Raw genomic sequence first — 17,983 nt, 5'->3', positions numbered from 1 at the left:
TAATTTTGTATTTCAATTGAAAAAGGGGTAAACTGGTAAATATGTCTTATTTTTCTGTAAATATTTATTATTAATGTTTATTTTCTGCAATTAATCTATTTTTGTTCCCACCTACTCACAGTTGTGTTCAAAATGATTCACCCACTGCCATATAGTGTTGAAGCAAGTCTGATATTTCATTTGTTTTTCACAGAAAACCTAATAAGAACTTCACCATAATATAGACAAATGTAATTGTTTATTTCAAAAGTTTTAAATTGATATAGACAAATGTAATTGTTTATTTCAAGTTTTAAATTGATATAGACAAATGTAATTGTTTCTTTCAAAAGTTTTAAATTGATATAGACAAATGTAATTTGATTTGATTTTGATTTGATTTATTTCAAAAGTTTTAAATTGATATAGACAAATGTAATTGTTCATTTCAAAAGTTTTAAATTGATCCGTTTAGGAAATGTCATACTATAACACAACTGCACTGGCAGTTCAATATTTTAAAAATAACTGTTAATACTGCATTTTAACAAACAACAAATAAAAACAAAGATCTGCCCCCAGAGTCCACAGATTTGACAACAGAGCAGTTGTACAAATGAATGATCATATTTGATGACCATGAATATTAATTATTTCCCTGCACGGTGCAGTATTAATTACTAAACATGTTCTTGGAGTAAAAATTAACAATTAACATGACAATTTGTGTTTATTTCTAAAAATAAAAGATTTTATTCCAATTGGTTCTGTGTCCATCCTATTACATGTAACTGTTTCATTGTCATGTTTGCAGTGATAAGGGAAAAAAAGCATGTTTTTTCCATTGGAATCTGAAGCAATGTTACAATAAATATTCATGCATTATTATGATCTTTGATTTAGGACTTTCCAATTATTAGCTGTACGTATTATTATTAGTAATGTTGTATTTTCAGTTTCATATAGTAGTACTTATTTATTCCTACAATACAAAGCCATATTTGCTAAGTGGGGTGCAGGAGTTAAAATATTTATGTCGCAGCGGTCTATTGTTTAAGGTGTTTAGTTGAACAAATTCTTTTGAGGAAAAATAACTCAACCAAGTAATCATGTTGAATGGTCATTTCGAACAAAATGTTTATTCAAATCAAAAAAGGAAGAACTTGACAAAAGAAAATCATTCAGAACATAGCATATTCATAGAATATCCATACAACACGATTAACAAAAAACTGAAACGGAAAATGAAGAAAATTCAGCGAATGATATTGCACTTTGTTTCTAAAATGTCTCAGATGTCATATACCGTCTGAACATTTCAGTTCCTGCCTTTTATAAGCTTAGTCTTACTTTTGGACATACTCACACCAGCCGGTATTGAGCAAACATGTCAGCTTATTCATGAAGCGTAAAAGCGTCACAATACAAAAGAATGGGGCGGTGGGGGGTCTTGAAGGAAATGCAGGTAACCAAGTACATGTTTCCTCAAGTGAGGAGGGCTGATCAACAGCCTGAGAGACCACAAGGGTTATCTGTTCAACTATAACAATGCTCTCAAATAAATGGAAAAATTCAGGAGGCCTCTCGGGCTGTTTTGTCTTGCTTCGAAAAGGACTTTTTTTCCCTTTTTGTCCTTTTGAATACAACTGAAAATATAGACGAGAAAGGAAAGGAAAACCCTAAATAGGTATTTTCTTTGTCAAGGCCACAAAGATAAGATCACTTGAATGATCTGCAGTTTGTCTGTCGTCAGAAGTGTTCCCATCGTCGTCGTCTGGATCTCCACACATGCCACATATTGTAAACTAAACCTTCAACATTAAATAATGCATGTCCTACACAACACTGCTTAACTGGAAACATTAGTACCTATTTTTGTATCCAGACCTTCACCATGTAATGCTTTTTCTATTTTTTTTTTTTTAGATAATCAAATTGAAAAAAAAAAGTGCTGCGCATCCTTTTGTTTGACAAAACCATTATTACCGCAGCTGGCCTATTGTGTTGAATGAGTTAGAAAACCAATGTAGTACTCATATCAACCTACCACTACTTGTTCTGACCAGCTTGCACAAAAATGGTTTGCTTTTCCAAACTAGAAATGGCGTCAGTGCTTGTCTTTTTTTTGCCCACAAATAAAGCATTCTGGCTTCACTGGTCTGATAAAATGAGCACGTGCAGCAGGACAAAAGGGAATGTGTCTAATAAAAGCTGCCTCGCTCAAGTCCACATTGTTTCTCCAAATAGTTTTGCTAACTCAAAACAAACAGAATTCTTCAATATTTCTGAACAGTGCAAGTAAAAACAACTTCTTTTCTGCTATATTAGCACTGTTGAACACATGAAACAGTACCTTCTGGCTAGTAAGAGGTTAGAAGAGGGGCAGCAGGCATACAGACAGAAGAGAACCTTCCAATTCTAGTAGCAAAATGATACCTGCAAACCCCTGCTCCAGAACACACACAAACTAATAACAAACAAACGGAGGGAAGCCATACAAGATCCAAGCAGAGTAGGCAACATCTTCAAATTCAAAAAGCTTCTAGGTAGACCAAAGTGTGCTGCGGTTGGTATTGTGGTTGTTATTTAAAAAAAAAAAGAAAAAAGAAAGTCTAGTTGTCAAAAATCACTAAGGAAAAACTTCTTGAACGGGCTTATTAGGAAAACAAAAATCAGTGCATTGTTGTTGTCATTTTCAGTCTCACATCTCCAAGAGTCTGGAAACAGAGCCACTCGGTCAAGAATAAAGATGTGCAAAACCAAATCCCAAAATGAGGCAGGAGGACTTTTGCTCTGTATGTGGCGCTCTCGCCGACGACAACCATATCCTGGACCGGCGCTTTTTTTCTTTTTCTGCTAAAGAAAAGTCTGGACGTGACTGGTGAAGCCTCTTGTCCGTACGTACGGAACCTTCAGACTCTTCCTTTCTTCTAAAGGGTCCCCATAGATGAAAATGTCTGTACACAGCCCACCCTCAACAAGCGAGTGAGCCGGCCAAACAGCGACTCTCTGTCGCTGACACATTTGTCTAATCCCAACGGAGTCTTTGTCGATCTGATTTCTCTCTTTTTTCGTCAATGACTCCGCTTTGGGGAAGAATGAACAACGTGGAGCCTCGTAGCGTGCAGGTTTCTTTCGATTTCGAGTCAGCCAAGGGAATTTCCGAAGCCAAGGGAATTTCCGAACCACGCCTCAGCGTGATGGACAGGCATCGGCCCGGCGCACTTCTGGACGGTCGGCGTGGTCGGGGTTAGGATCCACCTGGAGAAAGCAAAGGTAAATCAGCATTGAGGAAAACTATTTGACCATTATTATAAATTATTTTTGTCCTATCTGTTTTTGTGTGCCTATCTATTCAGAACAGCTGAACCATGCTTAGGGGTAGGAACTTAGTATTATCACCGGATACAATTATTTCTGAAGTATCAGGCAGTTTTTGGTCACAAGATGGATCCAATCAATCAATGGCAGGTGTGTTCAGGACAATCGTGCTTCCGGTTGCTGTATGTAAAATATGCCTGCTTTGTGGGACTATTTCAGTTTAGAAACTAATCAGAGTAACATTGTGTAATATTTGGAAAAACAGACTTTTTCTTGAGCTGTTAATGGCAGGGTTCACAATAATATAAATATTATTATTTATCATTTATTGGTCTAAAAATATGGTTAACAAATCTGGAGAAAAAAAAATTGGACCGGGCATAAAAAATAATAATATTTTCCTGTCCAATCTGTCTGGTCTTTTTTTGAGGGGAATATGACAATATGTATGCAAATAAATACAGCATCACTCTAAGGCTCACTGGCGACCAGTCTAGGGTGTAGTCTGCCTTTCGCCTGAAGTCAGCTGAGATAGGCTCCAGCAACCCCCACAACCCATACAAGGTGCTTCTTTAAAGCTCATTATTTTCCTGTCTGCAACAAGGCTCCAGTCAAAAAGCCGAAATATACCGTAAATATAATTCTCAGTGCAATTTGGTCCGTTGTGATTCCCAGGTAAGAATTTAACTCGAGCAAGATGAAGACGATAAGATCTGATTTAAGTCCCTTCAAACTAAAGTCTGAGGGTCACCTTAGAATTGGGCTTCTGAAGTAGGCAACTGTGCGTTAAAAACCGGGCTTACCTCTGAGTAGAGAGGTGGAGGTTGGAAGCGGAACTCATGAATGTAGGCAAAAAGAGGTCCATCCAGATCCTCGCGAGCCGCTGGCACATCCAGACTGCTCTGTCGCTGCTCTTCCGTCACAATTTCTGCATAACTTGGAGGAGCTAAATAAGAAGCGAGGAATTAGCAATCCAGGGATTCCCTTTCCGAAATGAACTTCACCTGAAGGAGCACCGAAAATCATCCAGCCTACCTTCAGGCCTCTCGGGCAGAGCCATCCCCAGCCAGCTCATGCTGCACTGGCTGCTCACGCTGGATGTGCGGGATCCAAAGGGATGCAGTGGGATGGTTCCGATGACTAGCGGCAGGTTCAGGGAAAGGTTTATTGCCCCTGGTATGTCCACATACACCTAAAGAAACACAAAAGGAGAGCATGAAAACTACTGAAATGCAAGAAATGCCCTGAACTGATACAATAGAAACGGCTCCATGTTATGTGGGTCAATGTCTTTAGGTCAGATGCTTATCGTAGACACTAGGTAGATCCTAGTGGCTGTTTAGAGAGTAAATAGGTAATAAGCGCCTACGGGGTTGCTGCGGATACGCTGCTCTAATGCTCTTATCGCCATGTGGAACTAATACCAGGTGCAGCCAGGTTGGATAATGTGTCAATTCCGATAAAATACAAAGCCATGGTAGAAGAAGCAAGAAGAAATGTAGTTTCAATACACTTACCATGAGTGAGTATTCCACTCTAATGATAGTGCAGTCCAAGATCGAAGGAGAGACGGGTGGGATCTTTAGCATTTTGCCGCTCCAGGTCTCAGTCTTGCCAGAGGACAGCGACTCGCCCCTCAGGTTGGCCACTAGCTGCTTGACCTCCTTCATCTTCCCTTTGGCATAGAAAGTCTGCGTCTGATAGATGGCCGCCTTTGGCACCACCATGCGGGACGAACAGTTCTCAATCTCTGCGAAAATCTGGATCGACTCTCCTGTAAAGTCATTGGCGGGGAAGAAATTAAGTCACTCGCTATTTGAAGAAACAATGACTGAAGTGAATCGGCTGGATTCTTACCTGGGGTGTACCCCTTCCGTTCAATTTTGGCACTTAGGGAAATTGGACCTGAGGTGCAGAACCAACAGCAAAGAGTCTTGTCCTTTGTGCCGGCCTGTGGTGACTGGAGGAAAGAAATTGGTAAACGTGAGAACTAATTTGGCTAAAACTGGTCCAAGTTTTGAGCTTTGGATCACACTTGTTGGAGTAAATGCGTTCTTTTTAAGTATTTTCTATATCCAATAAGAAAGCATACCTGTCAACTTATTCGTTTTTCCCGTTTTTTTTATCATTTCAAATTGTGTAAACCATATAACAACTTTTGTATGGGATTTTATTTTAAAGTATTTTTTGTAAAACCAATCTCGTTTGACCCATTTCGGCTCTAATCCGGGTCGTCTCGGTCACTGATAGCAGATGAAAACGTCATCGCCGACTGCTAATAGTATTGTCATGCTTTAAGCATGATATGCGAACGCGCATTCCCCTTTTACCTGTCCGCCTTTTCACTATATAAATATAGCACGTCTGAAAGCCATCCACTTTGGAGAAAAATTTTGATTTTTACATGCGCCATATGCGAGAAAATATTTGCCGCTTTGCATTTGTACGTTTCTTTATCGCTTAATAAGGGGGAGCAATTGGCAAAAGTGGACGGATATGAGGAAAGTCCCTGATACGATCATGTGATCAGAAATAGTCCAATCACATCATTTTCAGAGGCCCAAAACCAGGTAAAACAAGATTAGGTTTTTAAAATGTAGTCATTTACTTTTACATATTAACTGGCATTGAAGGCAATAGACAACCAATCCATTTTGACAAAGGTGAACGATCCCTGTCAAAATGGATTGGATGTTTAATCGCTGTCAATGGCAGCTAAATATGATGACTCAAGGGCAGCTTTCCTAACTGAAATGGAATTGATGTCTTATTTTCTCTAGAAGTTTTATTAATAATGTAAAACAAAACACTGAAACAACTTGTTTGAAAACTTATTTTGTGCTGCACAACTTCTTGACAAAAGGGAATTTGAGATTTTTTTTCCCTTTCTTATTCTTTGTCAAATGTATTGTGGTTGGGAAACCTCTAGCTCCAACACATGCCTGTATGTTGCGTACGAGCCCTAGAAACCTTCGGAAACCTTGTATTAAACTAGGCTTCATCCAAAAATTCAGATATTATATAACAGCATTGGGTGTTCACCACACTTTACCGCCTAGAAATTGCATGGGAAGACGAGCTCTAAATATTTCTGAGTTTACGACACGCTAAAGGAAAATTGCTTCTCGGATGAGTCATTGTGGTGTCACACACACTTCCTCCTTACCAGCAGTAACGGAGTGTTGATGTCAATGTGCTCAAAGACGGTGAATTCCTTCTTAGTCTTGATGGGCAGCAGCCACGGCCTGTGGAGTTCTGCTTTTACCCAATAGCGCACGCTGCCATGCTTCCCTTCAAAAGAGGTAGCCAGAGGTCTGGAAAGGAGGGATGCGGAAAGGTTCACATTTAAAAATGGTGACTTAATTAGGATTTTGTTTTGTTTTGCGGCGAAAGAACACTCACGTCTGTGGAAGCTCCAGGCTGAATGCATACTCGTGTCTTCCTGAATGGATAGTGGTGAGTCCTTCCTCAGAGTTGTCATCGTCTGAAAAATAAGGCGGACACTATTCCAAACACATGTATACCATACCTGGATACATTGCTCTACGAGGACATCTGAAAGTCATACCACAGAAAAATAAAAGAAAAAAAACAGAGGGTGGGGGAGAAAGAAGAGAATAAAATATTTTTTACTCTGCAATCGAGCTGTAAATTTGTATGGGTGCAAGCGCATTTGATCAAGCCTACCATGCAATTGGTGAATATTATCATTAAAAGAGTGTTGTTCAACTTGTACAATTTTGATCACACAATAAAAAATTAGGAGCAGATTCTCAACACAACACAGACCGAAGAATCCACAGCCAAAAAAACATAGAGTTTACTTAGCAAAACGAAACCATTATGCACAGCTTTCTGACTCCAATGTGGAATAAATATACATTTGCCATTGACGCCATAAGGAGGCAATTCAAAAGCTGCTTCTGCCAGCTCAGCAGTCCCTCCCCTCCTAGTCCTACAAGCAGCAGACGTGTGGTAAACAAGTGCAGAGCTGTCAGTCAGGAGGAGACCGGTCTAAACCGGAGCGAGCAGCTCCTACACGCACACCCCCACTCTCTGGCACAGACACATGCATTCATTACACATTCACTGTGCAACACTGCAGCTTGCTCAGCTCTGCTCTGTGCAAAACTACTACAACCTTTTTACATTCCACCGCGAAAGCCCAATTCTATTACATAGATCAATAGAGTAGGATTAATAATCAATGGTTAATATTATTTAAAATACCACTTAAACTATTTTTCCACTCGTATTGGGAAGATATTGGTGAACACAAGCACAAAATGATACAAGAGATGCCCAAATAAGCACTATGATCTTCTGATAATGTAATGACATAATTTTTTTCTCTTTCCATGGTGGCATTTTGGTTTGGTTAACCTTTTCAATACTGCTGCAAATTCATACCATTATTAAAAAGGGATTTTCTATCGTTTACTTGTGCTTATGTAACATGTTTTATTGCTCGACATGTAAATTAGTTGCTTAAATAGCGTATTCTCAAAAAACGTCTAAAGGTCTTTTTGTCCTTGACTTGTTTATTTTTGTCCACACAACCTACTACATTAACATAAAAGAAAATAATACAAAGGTAAATGATGTTCAATGACTAACAATTCCAACTTCAGTTGAAACGTTAATTTCTTTTGTTCCCCGTTTTAAGGAATCAGAATTTAAGCAAAGCCAACAACGAATCTTCTAGGAGTTGAATCTGGTTGTTTTCAATGTTATTAATCCATGAAATTCTGCAAGATTATCAATTGATCATTGCAAACTGTCAATTAAAAACTTGTTCAAGTCACTCTGCAATGGTTACGTCATCGAGCCACACATGAGCACCTCAGCCAATCGCAGAGAGACAAGGGCGGAGACAAGCCTGCAACCCCGCCTACTCCCAATCCAGTTTTCTGAACAGGATTGAACCGCTTTGAACAATGGGTGGAAACTTAAGAAAGCGACAAAGAAACACATTTTCCCGCATGAATATGTGCTCATTTTCACCAACAAAGCCATTACGAAACACGTTCATAATCTAAAGCCTCGTCCTCCGATTTAAAAATGACTATTATAGCCTTTTTTTTGCTTAATTGAGTGGAAAAAAAACAGCAAACCATAGCTGTCATTCATTTTGACACATCTGCTCCTTCAATTAACCACTTATATATCTGCCATTCGAACTCAAAAACAAGACCAAACTCACTTATTAAACGCTTACAACTACATCTATCATGTGTTTTTCTAAATTGATATTGTTATGTAAAAGGTGGACCTGCAACATCCCCTTAAAAAAACTTAGAGACACAAGTCCAAGTCGGTCTTACCTCTCTCGTGTCCAATTAGAACGTCTTTATGGTTGAGATATTCCACTTCTTCCGTGTAGTTTTGCGTATAGGCGGTGTTGGAACCGGCGTTCCGCGACTCGGTCCAGCGAACTTTGGCGAAACCTTTGGTGTGGATTTTGAGGGACTTGACGCGGATTTCGCCGGTCACCTCGACGACCACCCTCCCTGAGACGCAGTCCCCGCTGGAGAACACGGGCACGTTGCTGTCATTGAGACAGTCGTAGCTCACCGTGAAGCTCTTTACCTTCCCGAGCACCATGGTGGAGGTTTAAAAAAAAAGTAGGCTACGGACAACCAAAAAATGTTAACGGTGTCTGGTGGAGGGGGAATGAGGGGAAAAAAAGTGTTGGTGCCTCCCTGCGAGAAGCAGTAGGCACTATCAGTGGTCTCGATGTGTGCGGTTCATTGAGATGCGTGAAGGCTGAATAACAGCAAAGGATGCTGTTATCGTGCGCCTCTCAGCCAGCTTGGTCTCCGGTCAAAGACAAGGCAGTTTGGCAGCTCCGCTCACTTTAAACTACGGGAGATGTGGAAAAACAACCTTGTGCGCATGCGCAAAGCTCCATCACCGCCCCTTTTTTTTATCCGCCTTATGGGAAGGAGGAGAGGGCCAGATGACAAGTTTGCTCCAACAGCTGAAAGATGGCACAAAAAGATACTGCCATAATATCCTCATTATTGTTGTTATTCGGTAAAATACAACGAGTTCCTTTACTAGGTCACGCATGTAACCCAAGCTCACTTACTACAAGCGATGTATGGCCATTGTGTATTTGTCTGTATAAGCATACATCATTACCCAGGGGTGTACAAACAAACTATTCCACAAAGGGCCGGTGTGGGTGTGGGTTTTCATTCCAACCCATTAAGAGGAAACCTTTTTACCAATCTGGTTTCTAATGAGTACAATCAATAGATTGCAGTCAGGTGCTTCTAGTTTCTGCATTATTGGTTTAAAAAAAGCTGTGCTGGACCAATTAGAACAAAGACCAGGACACACTGTGGCCCTTCAGGACCGGTTTGCCCACCACTGCCATAACCCAAACATATGCCCTCTACAATTCCCAAACAGGAAAGAATCACCTTGCACGGATTGATCAAGATAGAAATGCTATTATATTTATCTCATTTTCTGAGCCACTTTATCCTCACTAGGGTCACAGGAGGTGCTGGATACTATCTCAGCTGACTTCGGGCCAAATATTCTCAGTAGGCCCCTGAATTGGTGGCCAGCCAATCGCAGGGCACAAGGAGACAAACAACCATTCACACTCACTCATTACTAGGGGCAATTTAGAGAGTTCAATCAGCCTACCATGCATGTCTTAGGAATGTGTGAGGAACCCAGAGTACCCGGAGAAAACCCACGCAGGCCCAGGGAGAACATGTAAACTCCAAACAGGTGGATTTGAACCCAGGTCTCCCATTGTGAGGCCGACACACTAACCACTAACCCACCGGGCCACCCTGCTATCATACTGTTTGGAAAATTGGGTTTTGAGTATTTGAATAATATAAAAACGACCACTCCAATTGTACATTATGTTGTTTATGCATCAAGAATTGTAAAAAATGAACTATGGTTAGTGGGGGCAGGGATCGCATTGTGTTTGAACAGAAAAACAACTCCAACAAACTCAAAACGCCACCTGCAGGCGTGTATTGTTACTGCATTCAAATGCGACACCACCTGTTGAGTTCTGCTTGTTGAGCAGCGCTGAAATAAGCAACTGCAAAATAATAATAATAATAATAACAACAATAATAACAACAACAACAACAACAATAATAATAATAATAATAATAATAATAATAATAATAATAATAATAATAATAATAATAATAATAAATAATAATAATAATAATATGTTTTTAAGACAGCAGGATTTGGTTTTGCATGATGTTCAACTCACAAGTGGTTTTAATTTTGGCCTCATCTGAATAAAAATGATGGGAATTTAGTTTGTACAGTTCTGAACATTTTCCCAATGTCATACGGATATTTAAAGCCAACCTATTCAGCCTCTGTCACCTCCAAAGAATCGGACGTCTATTGCCGTCAATGGTAAGGAATGAGTTGACGGGCAGCGCATTGGCCCATTGAAAGTCTGTAGTACAATAATGGCCTGGGCGTCAGGACTTCTGACCAATGCTTCCCTCTAGCGTTTTTAGTGTGTTATTACATAAAAACAAATGGGCACCAAAGATAAGTTTTAACCCTTTACTATATGGCATGTGATGATGTGAGTATGCGTGGTATTCATTCATTCATTAATTCATTTATTCATTCATTTCCTTAACCACTTTATCCTCATTAGGGTCAGGGGAGTGCTGGAGCCTATCCCAGCTGACTTCAGGCCAGAGGCAGGGAACACCCTGAATCGGAAACCAGCCAATCGCAGGGCACAAGGAGACATACAGCCATTCACACTTACACTTATACCTAGGCCATTCACAGTCACACTCATACCTAGGAGCAATTTAGCGTGTCCAATCAGTCCACCGTGCCCTGCGGCTGACTGGCGACCAGTTTAGGGTGTAGTCTGCCTTTCGCCCAAAGTTAGCTGGGTTAGGCTCCAGCAACCCCTGCAACCCTGTCGAGGAAGCGCGGTATAGAAGATTAATCAGTCCACCATGCATGTTTTTTGGAATGTGGGAGGAAACCAGAGTACCCGGAGAAAACCCATCCAGCCCCGGGGACAACGTGCAAACTCCACACAGCTGGACCTACCTGGATTTGAACCCAGGACCCAGAGCTGTGATGCCGACGCACTAACCACGCAAGCCGCCTGGCCACAGTATTTTTGGTAATTTAACAAATTTTAATGTAATGTTATAAAACTTTAAAAAAGACCTGACGTCCACATCACATTGAGGGTCATGTAGGCCACACCTGTGACGTCATATGTCAACGGCAGGTCTCAATTATGAATAATTGCGCCATACTCAGAATTTAAAAGTAAAAATACATGAAAATGTGTGATTTTTTTTGTGGCATTTCACCAGTTTTAAAGGATAAAAAGGTATCTGAATTCTTTTGACAACATTGCTACAGTGTTGCTAAGATGTTGTAAGATGAATTTCCAGTGGGTGTCGGTATTTCTACCTGTCACTTACTGTATTTCCCCTCCTAAAAGTTGTTGCGCTAACGGATGCTCTTATTTTGTTAAATCGACCCGGATGTTGTTATGAACACAAATCATTTGAAGCCCGTGAAGTTTTTTAGAGGGGATTTTTTGCCATGTATTTAATTATTGCATTGATATGTCTATTTCAAATACATACTCAAAGTTTGTGTCATCAATCTGAAACTAGACCTAACATCGTAATGGTGATGACAGATGCATTTGTGAGTATATGTCGATGTACGTTTTAAGTAGAACATTTCCTATGACGTGCATTCGACGAGTTGCACACGCACAATCATGAAACATTTAAAAAAAACTTATAAATTTGCAATCTGTAGCCAGTGTATATTATAGTGGTGTAATACTACCAAATTACACTGATGATGTCCACTTTAATGTTTATATAATATTAGGAACATTTATGTGTAATGGAATTTTTAGGCAGTGCAAACTATTCATTCATTTTCTGAACCGTTTTATCCTCATTAAGGTGGCTGGGGGTGCTGAAGCCTAGCCCATCTGACTCCGGGCCAGAGGCGTGGGACACCCTGTATCGGTGGCCAGCTGATCGCAGGGCACAAGCAGACGGACAACCATTTGTAACCACACCCGTACCTAAGGGCAATTTAGAGTGTCCAATAAGCCTACCATGCATGTCTTTAGAATGTGGGAGGAAACCGGCGTACCCATAGAAAACCCATGCAGGCCCAGGCAGAAGATCAGAGCTGTGAGGCTGACATGCCAACCACTCAAGCCGGCAGTGCAAACTAGATCCCCAAAAATGAATAATTCCCTGAGTCAAAGCAGATGAAATATAGATAAGTAAATAAAACTTGGCAGCCTAGTGTTTGAGTGGTTAGCGCATCGGCCCCACAGTTCTGAGATTGAAGGTTTGATCCCAGGTCTATACCTTCCTATGGAGAGTTTGCTTGATCTCCCCGGGCTTGTGTGGATTTTCTCCAGGTTCTCCGGTTTCCTCCCACAGCCCATAAAACATGCAGGGTAGGCTGGTTGAACACTAAATTGCACATAGATATGAGTATGAACATGAATGGTTGTTTTGTCTTCTTAAGCCTTGCCATTGGCTGGACATCAATTCAGGATTTCCCCCACCTGGTGCCCGTAGTTGGCTGGGATAGGCTTCAGAAAATCAATGAATGTATATATAGAACTACAGTATTTTATTTTTTTTAATTGTTTTGACTTTGCAGGATGGGCGTTTGACATTTGATCCTGATAGCAAAGTTGTGCAGCTTCCCTATATAAACTACCTCAGAGAGCTCGGGAGCACCTTCAGCAATGCCTACACCAACTCTCCCATATGCTGCCCTTCTCGTGCAGGCAAGTTTTCATTTATTGATGTACAGTACATTGGCCATAATCCAATTGTGGATTTATCAAATGATGTAAAAGGGTTGAAACATGTCTGTGTTACCTGCAGCCATGTGGAGTGGTCAGTTTGTCCACCTCACCCAGTCGTGGAACAACTACAAGTGCCTTGATGAAAATGCAACCACATGGATGGATTTGCTGGAGAAGAATGGCTATCATACGAAGATGCTTGGCAAACTGGATTACACGTCAGGGAGTCACTCTCTCAGGTAATTGACCTTTCGTAAACTCGACACCTAAAACGACCATTGGCCAATCATACATCCTAGCAACCGTTGTTAAGGGACAACATCCGACAAGCATCGCCATTACCCCTCATTGTCACAATGCTTATTTCTGTGACTACGATAAGCAATATCTGACTGCTTGTTTTACAACTTTTTGGAAGTCTCGGAAAGGATCAACAAGCACCACACATCCAAAAATGTGAAGCAGTGCACTTATAGAATACCTTAATCAGGCACGATGTACCCCAGGAGTATATCATAATGAATGCCTTTCTTTCCCTTCCCAAAGCCGGAAAAAAACAAAATAATTTCAATAGATTAAACCACAGGTGAAAAAGTGGCGGCCCGGGGGCCAAATCTGGCCCGCCGCATCATTTTTGGTGGCCCGGGAAAGTAAATCATGAGTGCCAACTTTCTGTTTTAGGATCAAATTAAAATGAAGAGTATAGATGTATATTACATTTCCTGATTTTCCTCCTTTTAAATCAATAATTGTAATTTTTTAAATCCATTTTTTTGTGTTTTTAGTTCAAAAATCATTTTGGAAAATCTAAATATATATAAAAAAAGCTAAAACAAACATTGTTTTAGATCTATTAAAAACTGAATATTCAGGGCTTTTAAATCAATCATTTGAATTTTTAATCCATTTTTTTCTTTGTTTTTAGTTCAAAATAATTTTGTAAAATCTAAAAATATATAAAAATATTTTCTGTTTTCCACTTTAATATGGCACATAATTAAAGAAAAATTTGTTTTCCTTTTGCAATGAAAAACAAATGATTAAATAAATGATTTTCCCTCACTAAGAAAAAAAAGCTCAAATAAACATTGTTTTAGATCTATAAAAAACTGAATATTCAGGGCTTTTGATCCAGCTCTTTTAATCCATTTATTTAAAAAAATCTAAATATTTTATCTAAAATGGTCCGGCCCACATGAAATCGAGTTGACATTAACGCGGCCCGCGAACCAACCCAAGTCTGACACCCTTGGATTAAACAATCAGGGTCATTCCCAGCTAAATGTCTCCAAAATAAACAAGCCTACTGACATGTTCACTTAAAATTAGTTGAAATTAATGCTACGGCTAACTAGCGAGCTGTCTTACCTAAAATGTGTTAATAGAGGCAAGAACATTGATACAACTCGATGTTAAAGTTGTAGTTACAGTTCTAGAATATAATATCTTACTTGGATGTAATTGCTTTATCTTTTAAGTATAACTAAAGCTAAAGCTAGTTAAATTAATGTGGTCTATAACATTAAATCGATGGCTGCTTTTTTTTTCAAATAAACATAGCACCCCAATGTGCGCCTTGAACTTATTTTGCTTTTATTTTTCATATAATATTTAGGGAACAGACACCTTAGTATCCCAGGCCTTTGCTTTGCTGTAAGTGTTGAAGCTTTATACCTCAATAGCATGCCACATTTTTTTTCATATTTTCAATATAACACTGTGCTGCATATTTTAAACCCTTTGCCTCAATCTGGAGGATGTTGCACTGGTACGTACTGCTAAAAAAATAACTTACTTAAAACCCTCCGGTATACATCCGGCGTCACCCAGATTGTCGGGTAAGCTTGTGTGAAAAGCTTTTGCGAAAGATTGTCAAGGACATGTGATGAGTATCAGTTTTTTTCTACAATTGTGCCTGTTGACATTTAACATATTGATGCTCATACTGCACAGTAATCGTGTTGAGGCCTGGACACGTGACGTTCCCTTCCTGTTGCGGCAAGAAGGTCGGCCTGTCACTCAACTGGTTGGGAACGAGTCCACAGTCAGAGTCAATATGGTGGACTGGAAAAACACAGATTTTGCCACAAAATGGATCCATCAGACGGCTGCGTCTTCTCAACGGCCGTTCGCCCTTTATCTTGGCCTCAATCTTCCTCACACGTACAAGACTGATTCCTTGGGTCCCAACGCTGGCGGATCCACTTTCCGTTCATCTCTTTACTGGCTGAAAAAGGCATAATTCATCTTTCCTCTACTCAAATGTGTTGCTCCCGCTAAATTGTGGCGTTTATTCTTCGCAGGTTCAATCTGAGAGCGTTTCTGTTCCCACGTGGCTACCCTTGGCTACTATGCACCCTGTGGACTACTACTCCACGGTCACAAAAAACTGCAGTGGGGATTTCACAAAAGAGGAAGTGAGAAGTATCAGAACCTTTTACTATGCCATGTGTGCAGAAGCAGATGCCATGCTGGGTTGGTGGAACGCAGTAAGCGTGCAATACAATTCAAGCATTTGATTTATGTACTGAATGAACTCTCCCCAGGAATGGTAATTTCTGCACTGAGAGACACAGCCATGATGAACAACACAGTAGTGATCTTTACGGCGGACCACGGAGAGCTGGCCATGGAGCACCGGCAATTCTACAAGATGTCCATGTTTGAAGGAAGCTCCCATGTTCCCTTGCTAATTATGGGGCCTGGGCTTGTGTCGGGGTTACAGGTCAACCAGCTTGTGTCATTAGTTGATCTCTACCCTACTGTGCTAGGTAAGAAAACTGTTAAACTCATCATTGTCGCATTGTATTACTGTATTTTCTCACTTATATGCAGTATTTGTCTCTCAAAAAACTGATGACTGAATCGAGGGTACGGCTTATATGCGCACAAATTAGACTTGACATGCACGAAACTGCAAGGTGACAAGGACGAATCGCCATAAGCCAAGACAAATGTATTTTGACATCTATGAATGAAATTCAAGTTTAAAAAAAACGTAACTTGTACAAAACGTGAAAAAACACAATTACTTGTGCCTGCCATTGCTCGCTCAAGGCACTGACATCTTACCTAAGGGTGACAAACCAGACTGCTACGCACACTTCCTGGTGGTGACTTCCTTTTGAATTTGTCTACGTGCAGCAACACCCTTTCGGAATGTGCAATCCAGCAGACGATCCTTTCAATTCAAAGAGTATCTCAGAAATACCACGTGCGATTTTTTTCTTCTTCTAGATTTTCCCTTCAAGGTAACACATTTGTACTACCTATTAAAAAAATGAATTTATAGGTTTAGGGAGCGTCTTATACGATGGAAATTTTAAAATTCAATGATTTTAAGGGCAATTTTAAGGGTATGGCTTATACGTGGTGGCGGTTAATATGTGAGAAAATACGGTATGTCTTGCAACTCAGGCTACCATTAAGTGACAAGTGGCAAGTAGGTAATCAATTATAAAAATGAACTGGTATTTTGATAGTTGATTAAGTCATTTACTTACAGCCATTACCCAGAAAACATCCTCAGAATGTTGTGTTCTATGAACACAAGATTTACACAAATAAATATTAGATTGTCTCTACACTTTTTTGTTCTTTAGTAAAGAGCAGTTGAACATCATAAACAACATTGTCTTATGTAGGGTATTAGTCATTAAAAAAAAATTCCAATCCATATCCAAAGCCCTAATAGCAAACACAATCCATATCCAAAGCCCTAATAGCAAACATTCTATATATTTCTAGTTATATTCATTCATACATTTTTAACACCACTTATCCTTTTCTGGGTTGTGACACTTATAGAATGTATGCAAATGGGAAGTGATATTTAAATATTTTCTACACAGTCCTATGCGTCTATGTTTCAGATATTGCAGATATCCCGGTAACTGGAAATCTCAGTGGCTACTCATTGCTGCCTCTTCTTTCCAAATACACTACATTTCCTAAAAAGAAACATCCAGATTGGGTTTTGAGTGAGTATCATGGCTGCAATGTCAATGCATCAACCTACATGCTAAGAAATGGCAAGTGGAAATACATCACATACGGTGATGGAGTGAGCGTGCCTCCTCAGCTTTTTGGTAAATACTTTACTACTTCTATACTATTTCCCACACCCCTTAAAATTAAAACACTTTTTGGGGGGTTTTGTTCCTCAAGAGATTTTTGTTCCTTTTGTTTCTTTGCAGACCTTGTGCTGGACAAGGAAGAACTTCACAACGTGGCTTTCAAATTCCCAGATGTGCAGGCACATCTAGACATGCAGTTACGTTGCATTGTAGATTATCCCAGCGTTTCTGCCAGTGTCCATTTTTACAACAAGAAAGAATTTGGTGCATGGCGCCAAAGAGTAGGTAGCAATTACAGTCGATTGATTGCTAATCTCAGGTGGAATCTTGACTGGCAAAAAGATGCTGCTAACAATGAAAGATTAATTGAGAGGTGGCTGAACAAATCCTAATAATTCTTTAGTGTTTTATTGTGGTTAAAATTGCACTTTTTTCCTACATTTTTAATAGAAATTTTTGTCTTTTAGAATAAATCATATTTGTAAATTGTGGCTTTTTAATGTTACCGCATCATTGTTTTAATGTATTGTCCTATATTTGTGTTTTAATAACGTTTTATAGAATGTTCTAGACTATTTGAATGTATTACAAATGTTCTGCAGAATCTGTATGCTGGTTTGTATAATAAGAAATAACCAAATTGAAATTTTTTGAATACACGTTTGGACTGTAAGTTTTTTTCTATTCATGGATTCAAAACGTTTCACACCTTTTTTTTAATTTCTATTTAAGCCTTTAACAATACCATAACAAAAACTGCTTTAAATATCGC

General features: G+C 39.6%; 2 protein-coding genes across 2 annotated transcripts; one reads left to right on the top strand and one right to left on the bottom strand.

Moving 5' to 3' along the window:
* Positions 1-1,091: 1,091 nt before the first annotated feature.
* Positions 1,092-9,159, bottom strand: arrdc3a (arrestin domain containing 3a). Its single transcript, XM_077600901.1, has 8 exons — positions 8,625-9,159; positions 6,703-6,784; positions 6,467-6,614; positions 5,158-5,260; positions 4,818-5,074; positions 4,336-4,492; positions 4,104-4,246; positions 1,092-3,240 (listed from the first exon to the last, which is right to left on the bottom strand). Exons 1-8 carry the CDS (start codon positions 8,902-8,904, stop codon positions 3,172-3,174), a joined length of 1,239 nt encoding a protein of 412 aa, XP_077457027.1. The 5' UTR covers positions 8,905-9,159; the 3' UTR covers positions 1,092-3,171.
* A 2,663-nt stretch (positions 9,160-11,822) lies between these two features.
* On the top strand, positions 11,823-17,870 carry arsk (arylsulfatase family, member K). The gene is made up of 8 exons (XM_077600866.1): positions 11,823-11,994; positions 12,985-13,114; positions 13,215-13,374; positions 15,089-15,371; positions 15,439-15,610; positions 15,682-15,906; positions 17,008-17,223; positions 17,332-17,870. Exons 1-8 carry the CDS (start codon positions 11,887-11,889, stop codon positions 17,601-17,603), a joined length of 1,566 nt encoding a protein of 521 aa, XP_077456992.1. The 5' UTR covers positions 11,823-11,886; the 3' UTR covers positions 17,604-17,870.
* Positions 17,871-17,983: the final 113 nt, after the last annotated feature.

This window comes from Stigmatopora argus, chromosome 5 (assembly GCF_051989625.1).
Source record: "Stigmatopora argus isolate UIUO_Sarg chromosome 5, RoL_Sarg_1.0, whole genome shotgun sequence".
Lineage (NCBI taxonomy): Eukaryota > Metazoa > Chordata > Actinopteri > Syngnathiformes > Syngnathidae > Stigmatopora > Stigmatopora argus.
This window is presented reverse-complemented; position numbering and strand designations above follow the sequence as displayed.